The sequence below is a fragment of the Mesocricetus auratus genome, unplaced genomic scaffold, assembly GCF_017639785.1.
Source record: "Mesocricetus auratus isolate SY011 unplaced genomic scaffold, BCM_Maur_2.0 Super-Scaffold_100023, whole genome shotgun sequence".
In the NCBI taxonomy this organism is placed as follows: domain Eukaryota; kingdom Metazoa; phylum Chordata; class Mammalia; order Rodentia; family Cricetidae; genus Mesocricetus; species Mesocricetus auratus.
This window is the reverse complement of record NW_024429204.1, coordinates 11,837,085-11,864,567: the sequence shown is the minus strand read 5'-3', so window position 1 is coordinate 11,864,567 and position 27,483 is coordinate 11,837,085. Positions and strand designations below refer to the sequence as shown.

Here is a 27,483-nt window from a genome sequence, read left to right as displayed (position 1 = left end):
AGACCACAGGCAAAGGAAAAGTAGCATCTTTGTTCTTTTGGATTTGGAGAGGTCTAAGGTTGGAAACTCCATCAAACCAGTGCTGGCTTGAATATTTTATAGGGCTCTTGGCTAATCTCCATTTCCCTATTTGCCCTGTTTAGAAACATGTCCACATGACTTCCTGCAAATTCTTCTCACAGTGCCTTCCTGAACCAGATCCTTCCAGATCAAAGACCTCACTTTTGTTTTCCTTATCTACCTACTTCTCTCCATCTTCCCAGTCATTTAAAAAGGGGACAAAACAAGGCAAAACATAAACTTTGTAGCTTGGGTTTACTCAAAATCTATGATGGAGGCCATTTAAGAACATAATTCATAACTAAAATGCTTACCACTTAGACATAGACTTAAATTCTATCCCCAGAACTCTCAAACTTAGAAGCATGGCAGTACATGATTGTAATTCCAAAGCTCAGGACAAATCCCTGAGATTCACTACCCAGGTAGACTAGTATAAGAGGCAAGCTGGAGGATATAGTAAGGATTCTTGCATTAGAAAAGAAGACTATGGCCTATAGCTTTTATTATTAAATATTATGAAAGTATTTATGAATTTAAAGACTTATGTGTTCATCTGAAAAGTATGAGAAATAAAAACAGTTGAATGTTGAATGTCTGTCTTAACCCATTTTAGAAGAAAACATTAGAGAAAACTAAAATAAGTTGTGCCTATTCCTGGAAAGATGCAAATCAAAGAATCAACAAGCTTGAGTAGAATGATAAAATGCTCTAAAGTTTGTAAGAAATAATTCATGTCCATAGACACGTCGATGATAACTTCCAAAACTTTTCAACTCAACATCACTTAAGAAAGATATGTTAGATATAAAAATAATACTTCTCAGGTATGAGCCCATTTCTAGTACTAGAGATAGCAATGGAAAGGATTGACTGCTTTCTGTTTTCATGGGGTTTATTTTTTGTACTTAGAACGAGATGGTTCTCCCACAAAATAAATGAGCAGATTCACTTGGTTTAAATTATTCTCAAGTTCTATACTGTTAAATAGGACTTCACACAAATACACAAAACTATCAATGACTCTTTAATGACTTGGCATGTGCAGAAGAACATTTTTCAATCAAAATTAAATCCCAATTGTTTGATATTTCTTATTCCTAGAATGTTGCTTTATGAAAATTCACTTGGTCATAATTAGTCCATTCAGTGTCTATATAATTATCAGCCCATGAATCAGTAGGAAATAAACCTTGATATCCTTATTACAGTAACTCAAAAAAATGTATTGGCTACCCATGTAAAATTAACCATTGTAGCATTGATTTACCCACCTTGATCTTATAGTTAATACCATCTCCACTTTTTGTCACTTTAGATACAATTTACTTAGTGTCATCTATACAGCTCTGTTTGCTTAGATAGTTTAAATTATAAGGACATTGCTTTCATTAGAAATCCAATACTACGATGTTAAATAGGATATTGTAGGCACCATGCTTTTTATTATATTTATTTATTTTACAACCCAACCCCTCTACTCCTAATCCCCTCCCCCACCTCCTGTCTGTCACACTCTCCCATCCACCCGTCCTTTTTTTCTATTCAGAAAAGAGTAGGTCTCCCATGAGTATCCACAAAGCATGACATATCGAATTGCCCTAAGACTAAGAATCCTCCTTTATACTAAGGTTGGCCAAGGTAAGCCAGTGTGAGGAAAAGGGTCCTAAAAGCCAGTTAAAGAGTCAGAGACAACCCCTGATCTCACTGGTAGAATTTCCACAGGAAGACCCAGCTGTATGGCAGTAACATACACAGAGGGTCTAGGTCAGTCCCATGCATGCACCCTGATTGTCAGTTCAAACTCTGTGAGCCCCTATGAGCCTGGGTTAGTTGATTCTGTGGTTTTGATGTTTGTTTGTATTTTGGTTTCTTGTTTTATTGTTTTTGCTTGTTTTATTTATATGTGTCCTTGAACCCTCTGGCTCCTGCAATCCTTCCTCCCTCTCTTAAGCAGAGTTCCCCATTTGACTATGGATCTCTGCATCTCTTTCCACTCGTTGCTGGATGAAGGCTCTCTGATGTCAGTTGAGTTGTGTATCAAATCTATGAGTATATCAGAGGACCTTAGGAATCATTATGTTGAATTTTTTTGTCCCATCATTTGTTTGGTTTTATCTTAGGTTTCTGGGCCATCCTGCCTCTGGGTACTGGCACTACAGACGGTATCAGGGGAAGGCTTACTCTCGTGGCATGGGTCTTAAGCTGGGCCAGTCAATGGTTGGCCATTCCCATAACCTCTGTTTTACCCTTACTGCAGCACATCCCATAGGCAGCACAGATTATAGCTGATGGTTATGTGGATGGGTTGGTGTCCCAATCCCTCCACTTGTCTAGTCACTGGAGATTTCCACTTCAGGTTACTGATTCCCTATTGCTAGTAGTCTTAGCTGGCATCAATCCTGTAGATTCCCGGGCATTCCCATTGCACCTGGTTTCTACCTGATCCTGCAATGACCCCTTTCAAGTTGTCTCCTTGCCCCCACCAAATTCCCATTCACCCCCAATCCACCCATGAAATCTCTTCTATTTCGCCTTCCCAGGGAGGTCCCAGTGTCCGCTGCTACTGTATTATTCTCCCCTATACCCACCCTGCCACAAAATCATCAGTCTTTACTTTTCTGGATTTTCCATTTATTCAATGCCGTATATTAACTTCTGAAGATTTGGATCTAGGAACCTCAGATGACAGAGAATATGCAACATTTGTCTTTATCGATCCTTGTTATCTCACACAATATGCTAAAATATTTTAATCTGTAAAAATTGATGATTTCATTTTTCTTTACAGATAAATTGTACCCATAATGTATTGTACCACATTTTAATCATTGATGTTCTGGTTTAAGGACATTTAGATAGTTTCCATTTTCTGTCTACTGAGAGTAGATGATTATGGCTGAGTAAGTATCAGTGTAGTAGGATGTTGAGTCTTTTGGGCATCGACCAGGAGAACTAGAGCTGATTCAAATAGCAGATTTATTCTTAACTTTTTTTAGATTCTCCACAGTGATATTTAGAGTGGCTGTACTAGTTTACAATCCCAAAGGTGGATAAGGGTTCTTCATTTCCCCCAAATGCCCAATAGCATTTGATTTGGTTATTTTGTTGATTTTTGTATTATTTGCCAAGATAAGATGGATTCTCAAAGTTGTCTTGATTTAAGTTTCTCTAATTGTTAGGGATGCTGAACATTTTTGAGACATCTCTTCATCATTTTTATTTCTTTCTTTGGGGAACTCTGTTCATATTCTAAGCTTACTTTAAAATTTAAGCTTTTCTAGTCTTTATGCATTCTGGATATTAATCAGACACATACCTGGCTTCCACTTCACAAGATAGCTTGTCCCTTTCACTGTGCAAGAAGCTTGTTAGATTTATGATTTCTCACTTGGTATTGTTGGCCTTAATTTCTGGACAAATAGATTCCTAGACAGAAAGTCCTCTTCTATACCTTTGTCACATACAGTGGCACCTATGTTTTTATCTAGCAACTTTAATGTTTCAATGAGGTTTTAATGTACATTGAGGTTCATGACCCATTTGGGACTAGCTTTTGTGGAGAGAGATAGATGTGGGCCGCATTTCATATTTCTACATGTAGATGTCCAGTTTTCTTGACAACACTTTTTTTGAAGATGCCATCTTTTCTTCAGCATATTTTGGCATCGTTGTCAAATATTAAATGTCTATGGTTATGTGTATTCACGTTTGGGTCTTCAGTTTTGTTCCAGTGGTCTACAGGCCTCTTTTTCCTCCAGGAACTATTTCTTTTATTATTATGACATGACTGTTCTTTTATTATTATGACTCTACTGTTAATTCTATTCTTCTTATCCCCTGAGATCTCATTGAAGTGATCTTTGCCTTCCATATTTCTGCCAAAATTCTGTTCTTGGTACTTATTCTTTAAAATAGGGGCTTTATCCATAACAGTCTTTCTTTCTTCTGAGACCTTGCCAAGATGACCCCCTTAGGCTTTCTTTCAAGACATTTTTTTCTCTCTTCACTTTACATTTTAATTTTTCTTCTTTTAAGCCTTTTGTTACATGATTTTTTTTGTATTAGATATAAAGGAAAAGACTGAAATCCATTGTCTGATTCTTCATCCTTTATCTTCATCAGCCAGAAAAAGTGAATGGCTCCCTTGGGACTACTGTTGGAAAGGCACTATTGTTATTCTTCAAGCCTTATCGTTCATAGTGTAACTATAGTTCAAAGATCTACCTCTTATCTACAACCAAGGAAACCAGGCTGAGCTCCAGGAATGCAGTCAAAGAGAGGGAGGAGGGAACCTATGAGCAAAGGAGGACAAGACCACGATGGAGAAATCTACAGAGACAGGTGAACCAAGCTCATGGATATTCATGAATTCATGAATTCTAGGCCTACAGTTGTGGAGACTCCATGGGACTGAAGTAGGCCCTGTGCGTGTGGAAGACAGTTGTGAAGTTTGGACTATCTGAGGGGCCTCTGGTGGTAGGACTAACTGGTACATGAGCTAGCTTGTGGGAACCAATTCCCTATGGTGGGATGCCATGCTCAGACTTAATGCAGGTGGGAGGGGCTTGGTACTGCCCCAACTTACTGTGTTAGACTTTGTTGACTCCTCATGGGATCCCTTAACATCAAAGAAGTGGACATTGGATATGATGGGGAGGGGAGAAGTTGTCAGGGAGAAGAGGTGGGGTGGGCAGAGGAGTGGCAAAGAGAACTGTGATTGGAATATAAATTTAAGAATAAAATTTAAAAAATAAAGAGATTTTACATACATAAAAAAGACATACATACATACATATCAAATAATGGATACTGACCAACCAAAGAAAGACCTTCCTTCCATTTCAGTGTTTTGAAGCAATGGTTGGGGGCATGCATGACATTTGCCAGTTATGTCAGCAGATAATCCCACTCCTAGCATGGATGACTCACTAAAAGCTGCATTTCCCTCCATCTTTCTCCCACCATCCCATCATCCACAAACTGAACATCAACTCAAACCCATGTGCAGGTACAACAGGAAGAGGCGATGACTGGAACCTCAATTGAGGGCCACTTTCAGTTACATTTTTCTTTCTGTTTCTTTCTTTTCTTCATTCTGACTGCCAGCCAGAGTTGTTTGTTAGCTACTATGGAGACTTAGTTCCTGGCTGCCCTGCTCATGCTACAGCGGGATACATAGCTGCCTTAGAAACGACCTAATTAAAAGCTCATTCAGGATCTGTTGTTGTTGCGGTGACATTATCGTGTGGCTACACAGTGGCCCCAACCCTTTAGCCTTCTTCATGTCACATCGGTAGCTTCCACAATGCTCTATTGCTCAAAAACCAGATTACATGCTGATGGCCAATTTATGTAATCATATGTCTCATTCCTTACATACTTTGCATGTGGACTACCTTCTGTATTCCACTCTTATTTAAATGATGTCTTTCTAAAATGAAAAAATAATGACTATCTTCATGTTTGCAGAATCTGCAATATGGAAGGCTGCTATTTTAAATACTAACCCTATTTGTAATAGTTCTATCTTCAATATATAGTCTTAATAGCATCTTAAGGCTATAATCCCTTGAAAAGAAGAGAAAAATGAATGTGGATCTCCTTAAAGCAATTTTTTGGGCAATGTGCACAACTTTACTTCAATGTCCTCATAACCTACTTATCAAAATTAATGAAATTCATAGAAGCACTGAAAAATAGAAATGGAGTGAACTTTTAATTTTCAGTGTTATTTCAAATTATATTTTTTGTCCTTAAATGTTTGGAAAAGATTATGCAACTTGTAAAATATAAAACTAGCAATCTAGTAGGTGTGTGCTATTTAGTTATAATTTCCTGTCTCTTGAAACAATGGATTCTTACAATTAGGTTATTGATTGTAAGTCTTATTGTAATAAAATAATGGAGAGTATCCACATATAATTGCTAATGTCTCAGTAATCTAATTAGGGAACACACAGAAGAGATGCCCGTCATGGGAAGAAACAGGAAAGCTCTCACACGTCGGTTTCACTTGGGTGCTAACGGGAGTTTGTGATTTAGCTAAGGAGAGTTGCAGAGATATATGCCATGATGAAGCCTGATGCTGAATCGTTTGCTTAGCATCTTCAGTTGGGTGTGGGTACTCATCTCCTAAATTTCACAGCCCATTTACTTAGGAAACAAAGAGTCCGGCTTTCTGTATCCCACCCCCATCATCAGCAATTCCAGAAGAAACTCTTAGCAGGGCAGAGTACAGATAAAACTGGTGTCAGAAAAGATGTGTTTCAGAAAATGGATCTTGTTTTCTCTTTCTTTTCTCTTTATGTTTCTGACAAGTTATAACCGATATTATCTAAGTGAATTGTGTGGTCTCTTGAAAAAAATCAAGGTCACTGATTTTCAGTATCAAAATGAGTGTTTCAGAGATTAAGAGAAAATAAAAACTGAATTTTAGGTAAAAGTACACAGGCAAAAATGTCCTGAAATAAATTTTGTAACTTTCCTTTAAGCTGCAACTAATTATTAGTGCCTTGCTTCCTGCTGAGAATATAGATATTAACATTATTACTAAAAGTTTGTAAATATAAACTCAGTTAAATAGTACTGAAGTGAAAATGCTTTGATATCAGATTTATGTTATAGTATTAAAATCAAGTAAAATGATAATTTTAATTGTTAATCAATAAAGTGGAATACATTGCAAAATTAGGAAAGAACTTATATTCTTTCTTAAAATAACCGGAATGGTAACAACTCTAAAACAATTTCCCTTTTTCCAACTTTTCCTTTTTGCCTGTTTTTCTTTTTCTTCGGTGTCCCTATTGCCATTGGTAATGCCAACGGCTGGGTTTCGTGTTTTTTGTATATTCCAGAGCACAGACTTCGAAAGCTTCCTAGCATGTGGTTTGCCTGCTTGTAGCTTGTGTACATGTGCATGGATATATGAGATACATAAATTTTAATCCACTTTGAAAATTATGACTAGTAGATTTAGAGCAAATTAGAGCTGTTACAAACTTTATAATAATCTCCTAATGAGAATACTCTAATTTGATTTGCTTTGATGATATTTCTTCCCACTTGACTGTATGTGTCAACCTAATCTTTAGAAAAAAATCAAGGTTCAGATATTTATAATGCTGGAATGCACAGAGGTAGTTTATCGTTAGCAAGTCGTAAATCAGAAAATGCACTGTTATTATTATTATTATTATTATTATTATTATTATTATTATATAGCTACTATGGTTAGTATTGAAGCATCCTTACTGCCTGTCCTTGGGGTCCTGACAGGACACGCCCTCAGCTGCTGCCACTAAGAGCATCACCTGTGCACATTCACTATGTTCCATTTTAGAAGGACCCTGCCCACCTCCCATCCCCTCTCTCTCTCTTTCTCTTTCTCCCTCTGTCTGCTCCTCTCTTTGTGTGTGTCTCTCTCTGCCCTTCTTTCCTGCTGTGTCTGTCTCCAGAGGCCTGTCTCTCCACTCTCTTTCTCCTTTTTATGATCCCTTTCCCTAATTTAAAAAAATAAACTTCTCTGCTTAAACCCTGTTGCATGGAGTCTTTCTCTCTCATGCTGCTTTTCTAAAATTGCAACAGCTATCATTCTAATTATTCTTGCTATAAGTATTTACAGAAAAAGCAATAGTGTGTTTTCTTATTTCCTTTGTGCTTACCTCACTATAAGATAGATTAATGCAGGCGTCCAAGGCTGTTAGTAACTTTTGGTCAGTATTGTGGCTGCATAGATTTGTATGGTTCTTTCTCATGTTTAGTTATTACAAATGCGTACTTAAAATAGATGACAAAGTGAGTATACTTTAAATTTCACATAAAGGATGTTACAGTTAACCATGTAACTTCCTGCCTATCTAGAGTTTCTAAAGACATGGTCCTATGGAATACCCTTTTAAATTTTTCCTTTATGTATTTGGGGATTACACTATAGTTATATCACTCCTCTCTTCTCTTGCCTCCCACCAAATCTTCCAATATATTCACTCATGCTCCATTTCAAATCCATGGTCTCTTTTTTCTCAATTGTTGCTGCATATGTTTTCTTAATTTTTTTCATGTTTATTTTGGTAAGAAAGAAGGTATAAGAATATGCCCCAAGGACTAGACAGACCCACTCATTCATCCCCATGAAAAGGTTGTTTGAGCAGTTTTGCAGGGACTAATGGGAAAGGAGAATTGTGTGCTTACAGAATAATCTCTAGAAATAACAAAAACTAGAGACACAATGTAATAAAGACACAAGAAAAAGTATCACATTTGCAAGAATGTGTGCAGCAAGTTAAATGTGTCTTCAGTGATCCTTTATATTATGCTGCTGAGTGAATGAAGAATGAGGCAGAAAATGTTACTGCAATTTGACTCACAGAAGTCGATAATGACGTTGTTCCCACTACCAACATCATGTTACCACCTGTCCACGATGGAGTTAAATACAATGAGTTTTCTCTCCTCTATTTATTAGTGCTCTGAGGCCCTCCATCACATCAAATAGTAATTGGTCATTATAAAAATGAACATTTCCTCAAATAACTTACACTAAAGGATTTCCCTGAGCTGGTCAAAGCCACATCATAAATCATAATGCAATTTACTGCACAAGTAAATTTGTAGCCTATTAGCTTGATTGACCTAAACAGTGGTCAGATGGGCAATTCCTTTAGGATGAAGCAATCTTTTCTCTTATAATTTCAGATTAACAATATGCTCATATGAACCCTCTATTATAGTATTTACCATCAACATAAGTGTAGGATGTGTGTGAAGTCTTATTTATAAATCAGAATATAGCTCAAATTTTGTATGTATGTAATGTATATTTCCATATAGATAAATGTTTTATTTATTTCATGTGTGTATTAGAAAAATATGTGCATTGTATTACCGACTTATACAGGATATATCTCCTCAGTATTTATTAGTTAATTATTATTGCCATTTAATAAATTATTCTGTGTGTGCAATATATATTTTAATTTTAATTGTGCCCCCACTAATATTTTTCAATAGGTTTCAAAACATTCCACTGCCAAACTATATTATACTGCCTCTTAAATCATGTCCTTACTTTGTGTATAAACACATTAAAAGCTAAAGCATTCTTCAACCACCAAAACCATGTGAAAGGATTAACAGTTTCTCACTGGTGACTTTAGGAAACACATTCCTTTGTTTTGCACACTTCATCATTTAACCATGAAAAGAAATTGGAGTTTATTTCACCAATACCTAGTTCTGGAATGTAGGTTCTTTTGTTTTCCATTTCTGCCCATGTCTATTTCAAACAGTGGTTATTCATTTTCAAGATGTGGCTTATATTTATGCACAAAGCAGCAAGATTTCTCACAGATTCAACGGATATCAAATTTGGACTGTTATTTTAATATGTAAATACTGAATTGACTCAGTGGAGTTTGCCCTAATAATTGGATTTTAATGTGTTCATATCGGTTTTAACAGCTGAAGACGCTTGTGGAGGAACAATGAGAGGATCCAGTGGCATCATATCCAGCCCGGGTTTTCCTAATGAATACCATAACAATGCCGACTGCACATGGACCATTGTGGCAGAGCCGGGAGACACGATTTCACTTATATTTACTGATTTCCAAATGGAAGAAAAATATGATTACCTAGAAATAGAAGGTTCTGAACCTCCTACGATATGGTAAGTGGATAGCTTGAATTAAGCTAGTATTGATGTCATTGCCTGAAGCAACGTGGGGAACACCAAGCTCTGTGAGGAGCTTCAAGACCTGGGTGTGTAAAGGATCACGTGGCTTTTTAAAAAATTATAAAGAATCATTTTAAGAGCTGAGGGGATACTTTCATAAGTTGAGGTGCCGTGCCGGCGATAGAATTTTGACGGTCAGGTTTCCATCGCTATTTATATCCCTGGATCAGTACAGATGATCAGTATGTTACTATGATAAGGAAATCAAATCTGCTCCTCCCGCCATATATAGTGCTGCTCCGCTTCACGCTAGTCCAAAATTAGCCATTCCTTTAAAATGAAGTGGGCAGTATTGGTAAAAACTTGCCTTCATTTACATGAACAGATCATTTACTTATCCTGTTATATCTGAAGACAAATTTTTTGAAGATGGAATTTTCTCTTTAGAGACTCAACACATGATCTGATGAGCACTTTACTTTGAAAAGATGCTTTTGGGTGATAATATACTTCAAGCAGGGTCTTTGTTTATGTTTTCCAATTTTCATGTACTGTTTTGAGAATATTTTTGACTGAGAATGATAAATGGGGAAGTGACTATCTAGTCAAACACTAGAATAAAAAGGACCTTTGAAGTCATAGAAAGCTTGTCTAAGAGCTGTGGAAATTTATCTGAAACACTTAAATCCCCATGTGTGAAATGTCAAATGATTGTTCTTGTGAAGTGTAGAAACTTAACTTTAAGTGTGGCTTGATTAGCAATAGGAGTGTCACTTAGGGACTGACTCTAGGAATCCAACAAGAAAGGACAGTCTGTAGAGACAAAGGAGCAACAGAAATAAATGGCTACAGAACTAAATGAGAATGAAAATGATTCTGAAATTGGTTTGGAATGATAAGGAAGGTAGTATTGAAATAGAAACATGTTCTGTTGGTTGAAGCAATTGGTGAGAACAATGGCGGTAGTCTATAATCTGGACACTGTTGAAGGAAAGTCAGCGTTGGAAATCAGATCCTATAGATACTGAGATCTGTATTCAATACAGGAGTTTGAAGTTGCTTTATGACATAGTATTGGAGCTATATGACTTTTAAATATGCAAATCAGAAATTTCAAAAGGACATATAATGCTGATATTTAGTTCATTTCATCAACAATTAAAGGAAGAGAAATCAATGAAGTAACTAGATGGAAATGACAGGATATGAAGAAAGGGAAAGGAAGACTGAATCTGGAGATCTGAAATATTACCTGAGCTTGAGAAGATATTCTTGAAAAGAAGACGAAGCAAGTGCAGTCAAAGAGGTCAGAGACTACTTTATAGAATACTACGTAGTATGGAGAAGGTAGGGAATACGTAAAAGATAGAATGCCTCCATTGTTACCCTAACAGGAAAGAACTTTAGCTGTATGCTTGAAAATTGAGTTTTCTGGGCTTCTAATAATTTGCAGCATAATTCCATCAGACATACTACCTTTTAATAAAGAACAGTGATAGCTCTTCTACTCATACCCATGTTAATTTCTTCTCCTCTTTCAGTCCTTTAATAGCCACATTTATGGTTCTTTTTATCCCTTTCGACAATAATTTTCTGTAATAATACAATGAAACATGGGCTAATCCTGGTTAAACCATTAGAGGATTTAAAGAAAGCTATTTTAGAATTTACTATTCCCCAATGGCTCATATTAAGTTCATGTATAACAGTCAAATAACAATACCATAGACTTTCTAGCAATTTTAGTATTTCTGATACAGAAGCCAACCCCTTAATGCTTGCAAAGCCTTCATGTTGTTGGTATAATGCAGAAAATGGAGATAATCTCATAGGAATTGTTCTCTAAAAACTAAATCTAATCCTACTATTCTCTGCATCACGATGTCTGTATTTACCTTGGTAAAGACACTTCCTTGAATTGTATTCAAACTTTTTGTTAGTGATTTGTAATGTTTTAGAAATATGAGATAGTAAAACAATTCCACTTATTAATTAACCATGTTAGAATCAAAAGTTTCTCTCCTATCAATTTCTCTTCCAAATATAATCAAACCACATTATTTCCTTGTGTTCTCTCCATGCTGTAGTTCAGCCAGAATTTATACCTCATGCAATACTCCCCCATCTGACAATGTTTTCCACCTCCAGATAAATGGATCATTCAGCCCATCTTCACGAATACATTTCCTCCCATCTCCATGATTATATTCACCCTACACTTCCCCTGAGTACTTGGTCATGGCTGCTACCGGTCATGTTTTCCTCAAGAAGTGCAACTCCCTACTCTATATTTCCTTACAAATAAAACAGATCATAGATAAACAATCCTGAATAATAATATAACTGCTAGAGGTGTCATCATCGACAGATTCAAATGGTACTACAAACTATAGTAGTAAATACAGCATTATGTAGGCAAAAGAACAAGCTGATCAGTGGAATCCTGTTGAAGTCCAAGACATAGATCCACATACCTGTGGACACCTGATATTTGAAGAAGAGGACAGTATAGACAATGGAAAGAAAACACCATATTCAACAAATGATGGTGGTCAGACAGGGTGGTTGCATGTAGAAGAATCCTGATAGGTTCCTACATACCAACCTGTGAAAAACAACTCCAGCTATACTGAACATGATAGAAGAGAAAGGTGGTGAATATCCTTGAACATGTTTGCACAGGAGAAGACTTTCTGATTAGAAAAATGTTAACACAGGAACTAAGATCAACAAAAATATGACACTTAAGCTTTTACCCAAAGCATTCTTCATTCTACCACGAGTACATTTGATCAGCTGTGTTCATTACTGTACTATCTATAATAGCCAGAAAACAAGCAACCTAGATTTCTGTCAATTGAAGAATAAATACAGAAAATGCCATACTTTTATATACTAGAGTATTACTCAGTCATTAAAAATGAGATGAAATTTGTAGGCAAATGGATGGAACAAGAAAAAAAAAACCCAAAACAACAGCAAAAAACTGTCCTGAGTTAGGTATCCTAGACATAAAAGGTAAATATGGTGTGTATTTGCCTGTATGTGGATATGAGCAGTTAAGTCAATGATAATCAAGCTTTAATACACAGAATCACACAGTAGTTCTATACATTGGTACAGAGTTCTGCATTGCAAGGATGAAGTAATAGACTATTGGAATCAGATAAATCTCATTAATAAAGGGGAATAGAATAAATAGATATGGATGCAAGAAGGGTGCTGAAATAGGAGGATCAAATGGGAAAGGGAAGAAAAAGGGGATGTAGGAGGGAATAAGCGGAAAGACAGCTAAAATTAAGAGTCATTGGAGTGGCAGCATGGAAACCTAATACAGTACAAACTTCCTAAAACATATGTACTTATGAGGGTGATTTATAGGAAATCACAAGATACCAGGGGTGACAGTGTCCCAAATGGTCATCTGTGTCACCAAATGAAGCTTTGTAATACAGGGATTAAGTGACATCTCTTTGAATTGTTGGTCAAAGGGGCTCCACAGCGATCCTGAACCTACTGAGGCTGTTGCCAAGACTATAGGTTGCTCTTCATAGACTTTTCGCAAGGCCCCACTGCTGAAGATGACACCTACACAACTCATTGGTCATAGGGATGTGGAGCTAGTGCCTTCATAGAGCCTTCATTTCTAGCCATCTATTTGGTACAGGAATGTGCTCTGCACACTATCGAAAGAGAAATGTAATCACCGAGCCAAATATCTACAATGGTGTACTACCTGCAAGATATACTAGGGCAACATAATGAATCTTGGGGAATAACCAGACATTTGAGTTAAAGCACACTTCCTTAGATGGAACTCACACCTAACATTACTTGAGTGACCAAGAACCTGATACAAGATAGCCCAGGAATGTAGGGTAAAATCAAATAATACTCATCAAAAGAAAAGAGCAATGTAGTGATAAATGGTATTTTATCCTAATGATATTCTGCTACACTTATAGATTGGTGACTCATTCAGCCATCATCAGAGAATCTTTGTCTTACAACAGATAGGAACAAATATTGAGAGACTCATAGTAAGACATAACCCAGAGACTGAGACACCTTGGCACACTCAGGCCTAAGTGGTCTCCATAAAAATCCTTTCCCTCAGAACTCAGAGAACCCTGATGAAGAGTAGGTAGAAAGTCTGTGGGGGCCAGCCAGAGTGGGTATAGGACACCAAGAGATCAAGGCCCTCTAAATCAATGTGAACAACACTCATGAACACACACAGTCCGAAGTGGCGTGTACAGGCCATGCACAGGTCTGTTCAGGTCCTCTGTATTTCTATTATGACTTCCAGAGCTTTGATGGGATTCCTGAGTTTGTGACACAAGTGGGTCTTTGATTCCTGTGCCTTCTCTTAGGCCCTTTTCCTTCTGTTGGTTTATCTACTCCAACTTTGATGTGATAGCTTTTGTTTTATCTCACTTTACTTGTTTCAATTTTACAAACGTGGATGGATAGATGGATGGATGGATGGATGGATGGATGGATGGATGGATGGATGGATGGATGGACGAAATCCTAGTTATAATGGGAAAAGATCACAAATAAACTGTCATTTGTATCTGCCAGGAGAGTGAAAATCAGTTTTCTCCAATAGAGTGGCACTTGTTATATGAACCACTCCCTGACAGGCTTCATGTTCATGAGAAAACATATTTGTTGGGTTTGTTGTTTGCTTTGTTTCATTTTTTGGGGGGGGGGCTGGAGGGTTGTTTTATTTAGAGACGGGGAAAAGATTTGCAAGGACATAATTAATAAAAATTATAACAAAAAGAAATTGGTTATGCTACTAAGTGATCTGTTGATTCAACATAATCATAATCAAAATTCCAATGTCCTTATTGATAGTATGAGAAAATATTAAAATTCATAAGAAACCATAAGATCATGGAAAGTCAAGGCAATGCTGAATATAAAGAAAAAAATAAGGAAATATCAAAATACCTGATTTCAAATTGTATTATAGGACTATATTAATAAAAACCACATCCCACTAGAACTCCCCAGCATATGCACATAAGACATGAAATACTATAATGCAGCAAGAAATAAACCCACATAGCTATAATTCTCAAGTTTTAATTAAGCTAAAATTATGTACTAGATAACATTCATTGTCTTCAACATATAATGTTCGAAAGGTAAATATCCATATGTTGATTAATAAAACTAAACATCCATCTTTCTTACCTTGTATCAAAGCAAAAGCAAACTGTATCAAAAACCTCAAGAGGAGACTTGAAGTTCAGGACTATTAGAAGAATTCAATGTGAAGCAGTTCAGGATGTAGGACTCTGTAAAATGTTCCTGAGAATTCTGTGAAAGAAAGGAGACTATAGTTGTGGCCTAGTCTACTAGAGCCAAAATAAGGGAGTATCAAACACGAAAAACTAAGATAGAGAACCACCTTAGTCTTCTGCCCTGGGGCTAAGGGAAGCCGCAACCACCAACCAAGGGACACGAGAGACCTCTCCTCTCCCATATAAGTGATCATGCCCACACACTTGACCACGCCCTAAGACTGGTCCCCCAAAACTATTGGCAGAATGAATCCCACAACAGGAGACTGACAGGATTGTGAGATAGACAAAAGAAGATGGACAGGGGAGTAACCAGAATGCATTATACATGTGTGTGAGATTGCCAGAGAACAAAGTTTATTAATAAAGCAAAATAAAAAATGGTCAAGATGCATATGAATAGAAATATCTTATCCTTAGAATAAAACTATATTCAGAATCTATTTCATCCCAGTAAAAATGACCAGCAGTCAAGCAAACAAAAAATGTCAACAAATGTTAGAATGTGAGTTTTCTACATATGCACATCCCAAAATGTGTGTGCAAACACCATGCATAATAACATTTGCATATCAAGAATAGGATGGGTTATATAGTTAATAAGTCCAAATGCATAATCTATTTGAAAATGTCACTTGAAACTCTTCACTTTGCATAATGAACACAAATCAAAACAATCAAAATAACAAAAACATGAGAAACTAGAGATGCGAGAATAGCAAGAACGTTGTATTATGCTGGTAGTCTGTTTTCCTTAGATCATGACATTTGAAAATGTCTTCAAACAAGAAAAGACACCAAACAGAAATCAGGAAGGAGTATTCCAGGAGCAACTGCCATCAGAGACATGTGCCTAAAACTCAGGGGGTTCGCTGTGCTAAGCCCCTCTGGCTCCTAAAGGACTGTCATGTCAGTTGTAGAGGAAAAGAGAAGAAGTGACTCCCGGATCAGGACTCATTGGTGACTTTAGTGCTGGTTCGATGTCACGCCATTTATGGTTTTGACGTAATAGTGACATGATGGAAATTACCATTTAGACAAAAATATTTTGTGACTGCGCTACAGAAAATAAACTGTAAGAATAAGTTTATAGTCAATATTCAGGCTGCTGGTGGGAACTTACAGTTTCTAGAATGAGGGGTATCAAAACAGTTCTGAGAAATTAATTAGTTTCCAGAAAGGAGTAGAAGCATCCTTGAAAAGGGAGAAAGGACATAATTATTTGGCCTTACTAACTGAGCAAATTTAATGACATTTAGTGATGGGAAGAGTACTGATAAGACATTTTGGTGGTATGATCTGAAGGAAGGAAGTTTGAGGTAGCTGACATATAATATAGTAGGTGACTTTTGCATGCAAGTACATACAAGTTTTAGTTCAGCATGCAAGTTGTAAAATGTTGACCAAATTCTCACAATTCAGAAATAACTATTGTTATCTTTTAAAGTAGACTCTATTACTAAATTAAGAAAAGGAAAAAATGCTAAGCATCAGGGCATTTCATCACCAAAGTTTGTACAAGTTGGAATGATGAGACAATGATATATAAAAAGAGAGGGAAGGGAAAAAGGAATAAAACAACACAGTAATCACATGAAGAAACTTTCAAGCCACTGCTCAGTTGCACCACCTAGGGATGTTTGTTTCTTTGTTTGTTTGGAGGCTGGGTCCAGGAACACGCCTCGTAGACTGGGCTGGTCCTCAACTCACAGAGACCTCCATGCCTCTAATTTGGGTCTTCAACTATGGGTGATTAGCTAATAAATTCAACTTCCAAACTGATGTCTGGCTTAGTAACAGGGTGTCGTAGGACATGGTAACTCTGATGAAATGAGTTTTATGGGGGAGTTTAACTGGAGTTGTATTAAGACAAAAAAAATGAAGGTGGTCTAGATTTTTAACATAAACTAACCTCCCAGGGAATTTTGTAAGAATACAAAGAAATGGAATGTGGGAGACAGATCTATAAAAAATGCATTTATGCATTTTCAATTCAAATGTGTAAGTTTTTTTCCTATGGTTTTTAAAATTAATTTTTGAATTTAAATTAAAAACTATCTTATTTTACATACCAATCCCAGTTCCTTCTCCCTTCTGTCTTTGCTAAACGTGTAAGTTTTGTCTGTCTATCTGTGTATGTGCTGTGTGCCTATCTAGGCCCCCCAAAACTGGACATATGGGTTTATTCTAAGCTGCCATGTGGGTGATAGCAAGTGAACCATGATATTCCACAAAAGCAGCAAGGACTCTTTTAACTACTGAGCCAATCTCTCCAGCTCCCAAAATATTCTTTTGTTAAAATTTTTGCCTTTTTTTATGATGTATACATTTAATTTAGAAATGAGTCATGCACAACTTGAATTGTCTGGCCAGAGTTAGCGACAGTCGGCGAAGGTGATAGCAACTAGGGCTTGCACCAAATTAGCATATGGATGGATGGACCATATCACTAAGTTGAAGGAAAGAGCCATAAGGAGTTAAGAAGAAAAATAGAATTGTTTTCTTTTGAAATACAATACTATTTTTGTAAAAAAAAATCTAACTTGCCTTTTTTTTATTGTTAGAGTTAAGGCTATGTTTTTTCTTATTCCTTAAGTGAATGAATGATTCATCAGAGAGTAAGCAAGAACAGAAAAGAAAACGAGAAATGGCAAACATTTTAGCAAGGAAAAAAAACAGTGACAGTGAGTGTACTCTTCACTTTAAAAGTGCTCGTGTTGAAATGATGTAGAGCATCACCCTAACAGAAGGTTAGAGAGGAATGAAAGTAAAGAGGAACATCTTTTGCCTCAGCATCCCAACTCACAGTGAAGCATTCTATAATAGCGATGTTTTTAGATTAGATGACAGAAGGGCTGTAATTAATGAAAGATAGTTAGAGAAACTTGTTATCACATTGAACTCAGAAGCTAAAAGGAGTCCAGTTTAGCACGTTGGCTGAATATTACTTCAAGCCAGATTTTCATGAGAATATTCCTCAGTTTCGTGAATGTGTGACTGGATTATGACAAGGAGTTTAAAACAGGCATGAAAATGCATAAGTTGTTAAAAACCCAAATGCATTCTGGAGTTAAAAGAACGATTGTGACTGTCAAGATCAGAGCATAAGAGGAAAAAAGAGCATTCAGATTTTATACGAAAGAAAATATAAATTAACCTCATTCAAATTAAGCATGAAGTAATGTATGTAGTAAATTCGAATTAAAATGATTATTTCACACATTTACATTTTTTGTTACAGTGGTGCTTAACATTCAGATACATGCTGACAAAATTGCTCATAGATTTTCAAACAAGATCGGTTACCATCTCCAGGCATTGCTTCCAGTTTATACATCAAACCCATTTCTTTCTCAGCTACTCCAGACCATGCTTCTGATTTTCTTCATTTTCTCTGTCCCTTCAAAGAGATACAACTACTAAGTTTGCTCCCTTTATTTCTCTGTAAATGCATTTTGCAAAATGACCGACCTTTCCATTCCTAACTTAATACCGATCTGATTTTAATTTATCTGCAACATTTGATCTTGTCATCCCTGAGACCCTGAATGAAGTCCTTCGCTAAAGCCTTTCTCATTATTTTCTGACTGTATCTTTTTCTGGATTTCCACCCGCAGCTTTTCTATTTACCTTGAGGTCTCCTGAGGCTTTTCTTCTGCTGTATTTTTTTTACCACTTTGAGATTTGCTCCTTTTCTATTTATTCTCTAATATCCTCCAATGTTTTTCAGTTTTCTTAGTTATCATTTGCGCGCTCTCTCTCTCTCTCTCTCTCTCTCTCTTTCTCTCTCTCGGTTTTCTCTGTTCATATATTTTTAGGAAAACAAAACCTTAGGGCTGGAATCTCTAGTTATACATGATTCTTAGGACCACATTATTTTACATCTTAAGCAGATTAGGTTTAGTTGTGCAATAAATAAGTAGTTCTATTGTCACACAAAGTAGAAATAAACTGAAAGTCTGATTTCTCCTGATTTTATATTGTTGATATTTTGCTGAAGCATCATCCACTAGTCTTGATCAGACAAAAAGAAAAAAGATTAACTGAGTGTATTCAAACAAACCCAAGAAAAACAATCTTATTTTACCTAGCAATCCCAGGTCCTGCTCACTCCCATCCTCCTATGCTCCCCAACTACCCCCCATCTACTCCCCATGGAGAGCAAGGCCTCCCATGGGGGATCATCAAAGTCTGACACATCATTTGGGGCAGGACCTAGGCCCTCCCCCATGTATCTAGGCTGAGACAGTATCCCTCCATAGGGAAAGGCACACACATTTTATAATGAAAAGTTCTAAAGAAGACCTGGAAGCATTTTATTCAGGACCCACAGTATCAAATACACATGATGCGTTCTGATACAGTTGCATTTGTAGGCAGACTGCATTGCCAAGATCATATTATCTTACAAGATGGAGCTGTGAAGTTCAAAGTCTAGACAGTCCGAGGAAGGGCACCGATAGGCAAGATCAGAAGGCGCTCCTGAAACTCTCTTTGGCACGTTTGCAACATATCATATGGATTTAATAGGTTTCTAATGAAGCGGGAGGATTTCAGAGGTTAAAGAGCTTGATAAAAAGCCTTCTGCCCGGTTTCCTCTTTCGAAAAGAAGAACTGTACACTGGATTCCACCAAAGGTTCAATCCCTCTCCCTGTCCCTGACCCTCCCCTCTTTCTCTGTGTAGGCCAGAGTTTAACATCATGTGTCTCCCTCAGTCATCCTAGAACTTCTTTTTTAAAAAGTATCCATCAACAAATCTAGTTTGCCACATATGTAACTAGACTTGCAAACCAGCCAAGTTTTAATCCTGAGTTGTCTGTGTCTCTTTTTCTCCAGCACTAAACAAACAGATGCACCCTGATGCATCTAGTTTTTGATGTGGGAGCTTGAGATTGAAGGCAGGTACCCATGTTTGCACAGCAAACATTGTACCAACTAAATCAACTCCCCAACTCCAATTGCAATAGAGTTTATTAATTTTAATTATTTTTGTATGTGCATGTAAATGTTGCCTCCTTGCCAGTCTATGCAGCATGTGTATTTTAATCTCCCCCCCATCCCCAGAGAAGGTAGAAACGGGCACAGAATGAATCCCTTGGAACTGGAGGTAGATTTCTGTGAGCAGAGCTGTGGGTGAGGGGCCTTGAAGGAGACATCTGTAGGAACAACAAGTGCCTTTCCATGCCCAGCAGTCTCCTGAGCTCTAATTCAAATCCTAATTTCTCAGTGCCTTCTAATCTTTTCACAAATTGACCCGTTCTTATGAAAAAAATTTGTGAATTTAAAGTGTGTGCATGTTTGTAGTTACACATGTAAACTCAGTAAAATTAATAAAATTAATGTTGATGTAGAGATAAAATACGTACCGATGCTTTAAAATGTTGCAGATAGCCATAAGTAGCTTCTGCACTTGGTGTCTGTACATAAACCTGCCTTTTCATCAAATGGGAATTCTCTAGCTGATATTGATCAATATGGCTAATATATCACTTCTATTATATTTAAATATATTTTTCTTCATTCAGAGGAAAATTCACTTTTCAATGTAGCAAAAGCCATTGTCAGTTTAGCTAAGGTTTCCTCAGCAATGAAGAAAAAAATTATACACAGATGAAACTATAATTAACAAATATCAGTCCAATATGGAAAGAATAATTTTAAAATTTTAGAGAAAAGACAAATCCATTCAGATGCAAATTTTTATCATTTTATTTTAGATGTGAAATATTAATTATTATAAATTATACCTTGTATTGCTTATGGCAGAGAGTTGCGCCAGTTCCAATCAAAGCTCTCTCTTTTCTGATCCACTGGGATGTGACCAAGTCATCTAATGCCCACACTGGTCCAGCCCACAGGAACTTAGTCCTGTGGACTTTATTATCCCAAACTATTAGTCAAAATGCATCTTCCATCTCTAAGTTGTTTGTTCTAGGTATCTTTCAGAGAGATGGGAAAATTCGGTGATATATATGTGATCATGTGAAAATGGTACGCTCACTTATGCTCATTTTCTGGCCTTATTAAGTCAACATATATTAATCAGAGACCTGTGTATACTCATGATTCATAAGGAGGTCTCATGTAGCGTATCCTGAATTCCTTACCCCATCACTTCCTTTCCACCCTTATAAAAACACTCTCAAGAACACTATCCAGAGTCTGAAACTCTAATAATTCCATTCTTTTTAAAAATCTATTTTAGAAGCACTCTTATTTACATATCCATGCCCCCACTCCCTCGCCCTCTCATCCTCCCATGCTTCCCACGGACCCCCAACCCACCCTGTACCCACTCCCCAGGGATAGTGAGGCCCTCCACAGGGGATCATCAAAGTCCATCACATCATGTGTGGGAGGGCCCAGGCACTCCTTCCCGTATTTGGGCTGCAATGGTATCCCTCCTTAGGGAATGGGCTCCCAAAGTCCATGTGTGATCTAGGGATAAACCCTGTCTCCACTGTTAGAGGTCCCATAGACTGCCTTGGCCTCCTAGCTGGCGTCTACATTCAGAGGACTTAGGTCAGTCAAATGCTGGTTCCCCAGATTTACAACTAGGGTCTGCATGCTCTCATTAGGTCAGGTCAGCTGTTTCTGTGGGTTTCTCCAGCACTACCTTGGCTCAACTTTGCTCATCCCTTCTCCCTGTCAGCAACTGGATTCTGGGAGTATGGTTCAGTGCTTAGCTGTGGGTGCCTATTTCTGCTTTGATCAGTTACTGGGTGAAGGCTCTTGTTTGTCTTTTTGTGACTGGGTTACCTCGCTCAGGATGGTTTCTTCTAGTTCCATCCATTTGCCTGCGGATTTCAAGATTCCGTTGCTTTATTCCAATAAGTAGTACTCCATTGTGTAAATGTACCACATTTTCTCTATCCGCTCTTCAGTTGAGGGGCATCTAGGTTGTTTCCAGGTTCTGGCTATTACAAACAATGCTAGAAGCTTCTGTAAGGCAAAGGGCACTGTCAGCAAGACAAAACGGCAGCTTATAGAATAGGAAAATATCTTCACCAAGCCCACATCTGACAGAGGCCTGATTTAAAAAGTACACAATGAACTCAAGAAGCTAGCCACCAAAACACCAAACAATCCGATTAAAAGTGGAGTGCAGAACTAAATAGAGAATTCTCAATGATGGGATCTAGAAGGGCTTGAAGATACTTAACAGGATATTCAGCATCGTTAGCCATCAGTGAAATGCAACTCAAAATACTCTGAGATACCATCTTACACTGGCCAGAATGGTTAAAATCAAAAACACCAGTGGCAGTCTATGTTGGAGAGGATGTGGAGAAAGAGGAACGTTTCTCCATTGCTGGTGGGAATGCAAACTTGTAGGACCACTTTGGAAATCAGTATGGTGGTTTCTCAGGAGAATGGGAATCAGTCTACCTCAAGATCCAGCAATTCCTCTCCTGGGCATATACCCAAAGAATATACATTCATGCAACAGGGACATATGTTCGACTATGTTCTTTTTTTAAATTTCTAATTAAAACTTGTTCCATTTCATATTGCAACCCCAGTTCTCTCCTCCCTCCCCTTCTCCTGCCTCCCTATCTCCCTGCTTCCCAAGCCCCATCCACTCCTCAGAGTGGGTAAAGCCTCTCTTGGGGAGTCAACAAAGTCTGGTATACCAAATTAAGGCAGGACCAAGCTCCTCCCCACTGAATTAGGCTGGACAAGCTATCCCACCATAGGGAATGGGTTCGAAAAAGCCAGTTCATACACTCAGTCATGGTCCCACTTCCCGCCCCCTCCCCCACCAAACAGATCAAGCCACATAACTGTCACCAATATTCAGAAGGCCTAGTTCTGTCAAGGCAGGTTCCCCAGGTTTTAGTCTAGAGTCTGCAAACTACCACTAGCTCAGGTCAGCAGTCTTTGTGGTTTTTCCCCATCATGCACTTGATCCCCCTTCCTCATAAGACCTCTCTTCCCTCTCTTCAACTGACTTCCGGGAGCTCATCCCAGAGCCTTGCTCTGGGTCAATGCTTCTGCTTCTATCAATTACTTTGGATGTAGGTTCTAGGATGACAGTTAGTGTAGTCATTAATCTGATTACAGGGGAAGGCCCGTTCAGACACCCTCTCCACTATTGCTAGGAGTCTTAGCTGGGGTCTTCCTTGTGGATTCCTCTTTATTCCTTTCATCTATGCATTTCTCCCAAATGTAGTCATAAATCCCAATTCTTGAATTATTAAATTACTCTCAATGTATTGACTGGTGCTTGGCCTTTGCTTTAGAGAGAAGGCACTGCTGCCCTTTTGTTAGGAGGAAAGGAGAAAGAGCCGGTGTGTGAGTTTATACTTAACAAGAATAGAAACATTGCCACGTCCTTTCTGGAAGTTTCTGGTTTCTATCTATAGAAAATGACAAAACCATGTGATAAAAATGACAGATGATAGGATTGTGCTAGAAACCCAGATTTATTCAAGAAAAAGGCAACTGAAGAATTGGAGGAAACCCTCACCATGCTCTGAATCTATTTGAGGTTTTGCACAATATGATTTTAGCAGCAGCAGTTTGTGAGTTATGAATGAAATTTCCTCAGTGTGCACAACTCAGTTATAAAGTGGAACAGGCAGGCAAGGGATTCAATGGGCTGTGGGATATTATGAGAATTTAGAATGAAACCGGGATTATCTAAGGGCATTGCCAAGGATATGGAAAGACGTGACTTCAAGTGTGTAGCTTCCTAATTATACTGGCATTTGTCCCCACCGTTTATCTATGAGTTAATATGACCTACTTCTTCCTGAAACCTCATTTTACAAGAAACACAAGGTAACTGAAAATAGTGATATTCTCTAAAACATTAAGAAATAAAGTTTTAGCAATATAGATGTTGTTCTGTATAGCCCTAACAAATGAATATGAAGTATGTTAAATTTGGTCATTTCAATAGAACAATTTTGTAAAAAAAATTGATTTATACCAAACTTATTCTCACCTGTTGTAGAAGTCATATACTATGGACGTTTTTTGCCATTACACCTTTGATAAGTTAAGCCTGTGTCTTATCCTAAATGTTTTCCTGTTCTTCAAAATCCCATTAGATAATTTTTATCTTTCAGAGTAATTGGCTTCATGAATTCAAAAAAAGCTAATCTCTTCCTATAGATCACATACACACACTCATATTATCAGAGGGTCTTTGTCCTGAAAAATGCCTCTCCCTATACCAGCAGCAGTCTGTTAGTGACACCGTCTCAGGTAAAGGTAGGGACCATTTCTTACGAGTCAGTTTGACCCAAACACATTACTATGTATTTTAAAATATTGAATGACAATCTTTTGAGACTTGCCAAGTTGCTTTTACTATCACAGACACATGTTCAACATCATGACGCTGTTTCCCACATGTGTGTTCTAATAACCCCGATGGATGCTACAAACGCAGCACTGAGTCCTGCATCCACCAACATTAGGTCATTTGTTCCTGGCCCTCTGTATCAGTGGGCTGTGCATGGACGTTCAATGTCAGACTGAAATATTTGAAAATGGCCACAACAGTATGTCTTTCTGCATACATACTGACTTCTTCTGCATCTTGTAATTATTCCATAGAATGTCTACTATTCCCACAGTGTTTGTGATGCATAAGTAACTTAGTAAATCTCTGTGGGATGCACACAGTTTATATGTAACAGATCATACAAGATCACTCAATTAGTTCCTATGTAAATACATTGAATATCTGCAAGTTTGGGGGCATGCATGGTGGGAAAAGCCTTGGGTTTGAGTCCTATAGATATAATGTATGAAAAATCTAATAAAATTTGATTTTTAGAATAGGATTGGAGAGATTAATAATATCTAAGAAATGAATTTGTATAATGTAATATATAACCAAAAAGTTTGAATTATTTTAAAATTTTTCCATTAAATCTGTTCAGCCTGAGTTGATGAAAGATAGCTAAAATCATAAAACACAATCATTTGCTGTTATTAAATTTGAAGAGTATTTAGAAATCAAATAATACTTACTCAAGAAAAGATTAATTGTACAAGCTGTGTTGAAATGTATATTCTAAAAATTACTAATTGTCAGAATAGTGATGCATGCCCTAAGTAGAATTTTCTTTTCAACCTTCAAAAATCCATCTACCACACAAAATATCTCTCACATGAGCTGCTTCATCAATCTTCGATTTCCTGGAAATTATCAAAAATAAATTTCTCGGTAGTCATGTCAGTTTAATCTCCTCTGATTGAAGAGCAATGGCGAGGGCTCCTGCGTGCAGAAGTGTGTTGCCGAAGGTAACCTGTGAGTGCCACTATCTGAAGTATTTGTATGCAGATGGGATTTTTTTTAGGAGCAATCTACTTAGCTGCTACTCTCTGAAAAGAATAAGAAAATGATGCAGAGCTTTTAGGTAACTCGTGATATTTTCAAATTAGCTTTCCCCACAGAGGAAAATGGACTTTATAATGAAGATTCCCACCTTCATCTAATGCTAACATGGGCATTTCGAGGCTTAACTGCAAGTGAAGCTATTAAATCTCTCAGATTTATCTGAAAGCAAAATGACTAAGGATAAGAAAGTTATGATACTATTTAAGTTTCATGTTCATGTATCTTAATAACAAGTAGGCTGAGCATTCATGATTAATACTTGTAATAGAATTTTTAGGCACAGAACGTGTTTCAGGATTAATAAGAAAGGATGAAGCTATTTACAAAGAAGAATCTAAAAACATGGTGGTGGATTCCCATGCGCACTGGTGTTAAAAGAGACAATTTTACCCTTAGTTTGTTTTAACAGGAGAAACTACAACATGCTTCACAGCCACCAAGGACCTTTTTGCAGATGATTAACCATCCAAATGTGGTGGGCTTCAATCATATCAATTTCTATAGAAATGCTATTCCTCAGTAATGTATAGGGCACAGACTACATGGTTTTTAAGAAGGGTTCTGCATGGGTACTGAGTGCAGAATAATGACTCAGCCCAACATTTGATGAGAATGGCATAAGGTCTCTGATCATGCCTGTGTGGAGAAAGTGTTTCCAACTTTTAAAAATATCTTTCCTTTATTTCTGCATAGTATTTTAATGGCCAAATCAGTCTAGAAATCTCAACCCAGTTACTCAGAAACAAAAGGTAAGATACTGTGTTAGAAATATGAATTCCTTCTTATTTCACCAATGAGAGGGATTGAATACTGAAAACGCCAGTGAGTCCTGACTTCTTTTCTTGCCTCCTTCAGTTAATTCGCAAATAGTCAATGCAGTTTTGCCTCTCTTTGCATTTCTGTGTGTATGGGGGGGGAGGCAGGGAAAAGAGAAAATGTGTATGATTGTGTGGTGTGTGTGATGCTGGGGAAGACATATATGTGTGTGTATCTCTGTGTAGAGAATGCAGGTTGACACGGGGTATCTTCTCCATGAGCTCAATTTCCTTTTAAGCTATAAGAAAACAAAACCAACAAAGGAAAATAAAAACAAACAAACAAACAACCAGGGTCTCTTATGCCACTCTGCTGGACTTTGAACTCCAAAAGTCCATTTGGATTTAACATCCATCTGTTCTCTCAGAGTTGGGTTAAAGATGCACATTGCTGTGCATAGCTTTTAGGTCACAGCAGGTATCGAACTCGTGTTTTCAGGGTTGGACAGCACATACTTTCCTTACGATGCTATCCCTTCTGGATTCTATTCCTGTTTTAATTTTACCTTTCAACTTCTTTACCTCCTTACTTTCTCAGAGTCACTGTCTGTAATTGCCACTCTCAATGTTCCACAGTGGAATTGATTTTAAGTGTTATTATTGATTGTGTTGTATCAGCCCTTGATGGTCATAACTGTGGCATTCCTTTATATTTTACACCTATCTTCTTATATAAAAAATATTTTTGGTTCTCTAGTGACGTCAAACTTCTCTGGGTCACATGAGAGTAGCCAACCAAAGTGGATCCTTCCTTCTAGGAATCGAATTGATATGATATGATTCTTTGGCTATTGTCAAGAAAATATAGTTATTGTCTGCAACTGTGGTATATGAATAAGTTTGTGATCAATTTTCATCTATCTTCTTAAAAACTATATTACATTAATAACAATTATTCTCCCATTGATATTGAACAGATTACTTCCCGCCAGCTCTACCCAGATTAATTGGATATATCTATGTTTTTAATTACTTGTTTTATTTCAATGTTTTTATTGTAGTGTGACTATAATCTTTTCCCTGTTCCTCTCCTGAATCCAAGCCTTCTGCTATAATCTCTCCTGGATGGAAATCCCTATGCATTTCCTCATTGTTGTTGTTTTTACATTCATTTATATATATATGTATATATATATATGCACATAAATATTTCTAAATACTGCTTGCTCAGTTCCTATAATTTCACTTGTATGTTTGTTTTCAGGACTTACCATTTGGTATCAAACAGTCAATTGGTGCATTCTTCTCCTGTCTCCCAC

The 27,483-nt window shown here is 37.3% G+C and overlaps 1 protein-coding gene across 5 annotated transcripts in view; it reads left to right on the top strand.

Moving 5' to 3' along the window:
• The window catches only part of Csmd3 (CUB and Sushi multiple domains 3), a 1,035,998-nt gene that overhangs the window by 274,761 nt on the left and 733,754 nt on the right, over window positions 1-27,483 (top strand). For all 5 annotated transcript variants that reach the window (XM_040730388.1, XM_040730387.1, XM_040730386.1 and 2 more), the window contains exon 5: window positions 9,523-9,730. In XM_040730388.1, coding sequence (XP_040586322.1) covers window positions 9,523-9,730 — 208 coding nt within the window. The remainder of the gene's footprint in view (window positions 1-9,522; window positions 9,731-27,483) is intronic.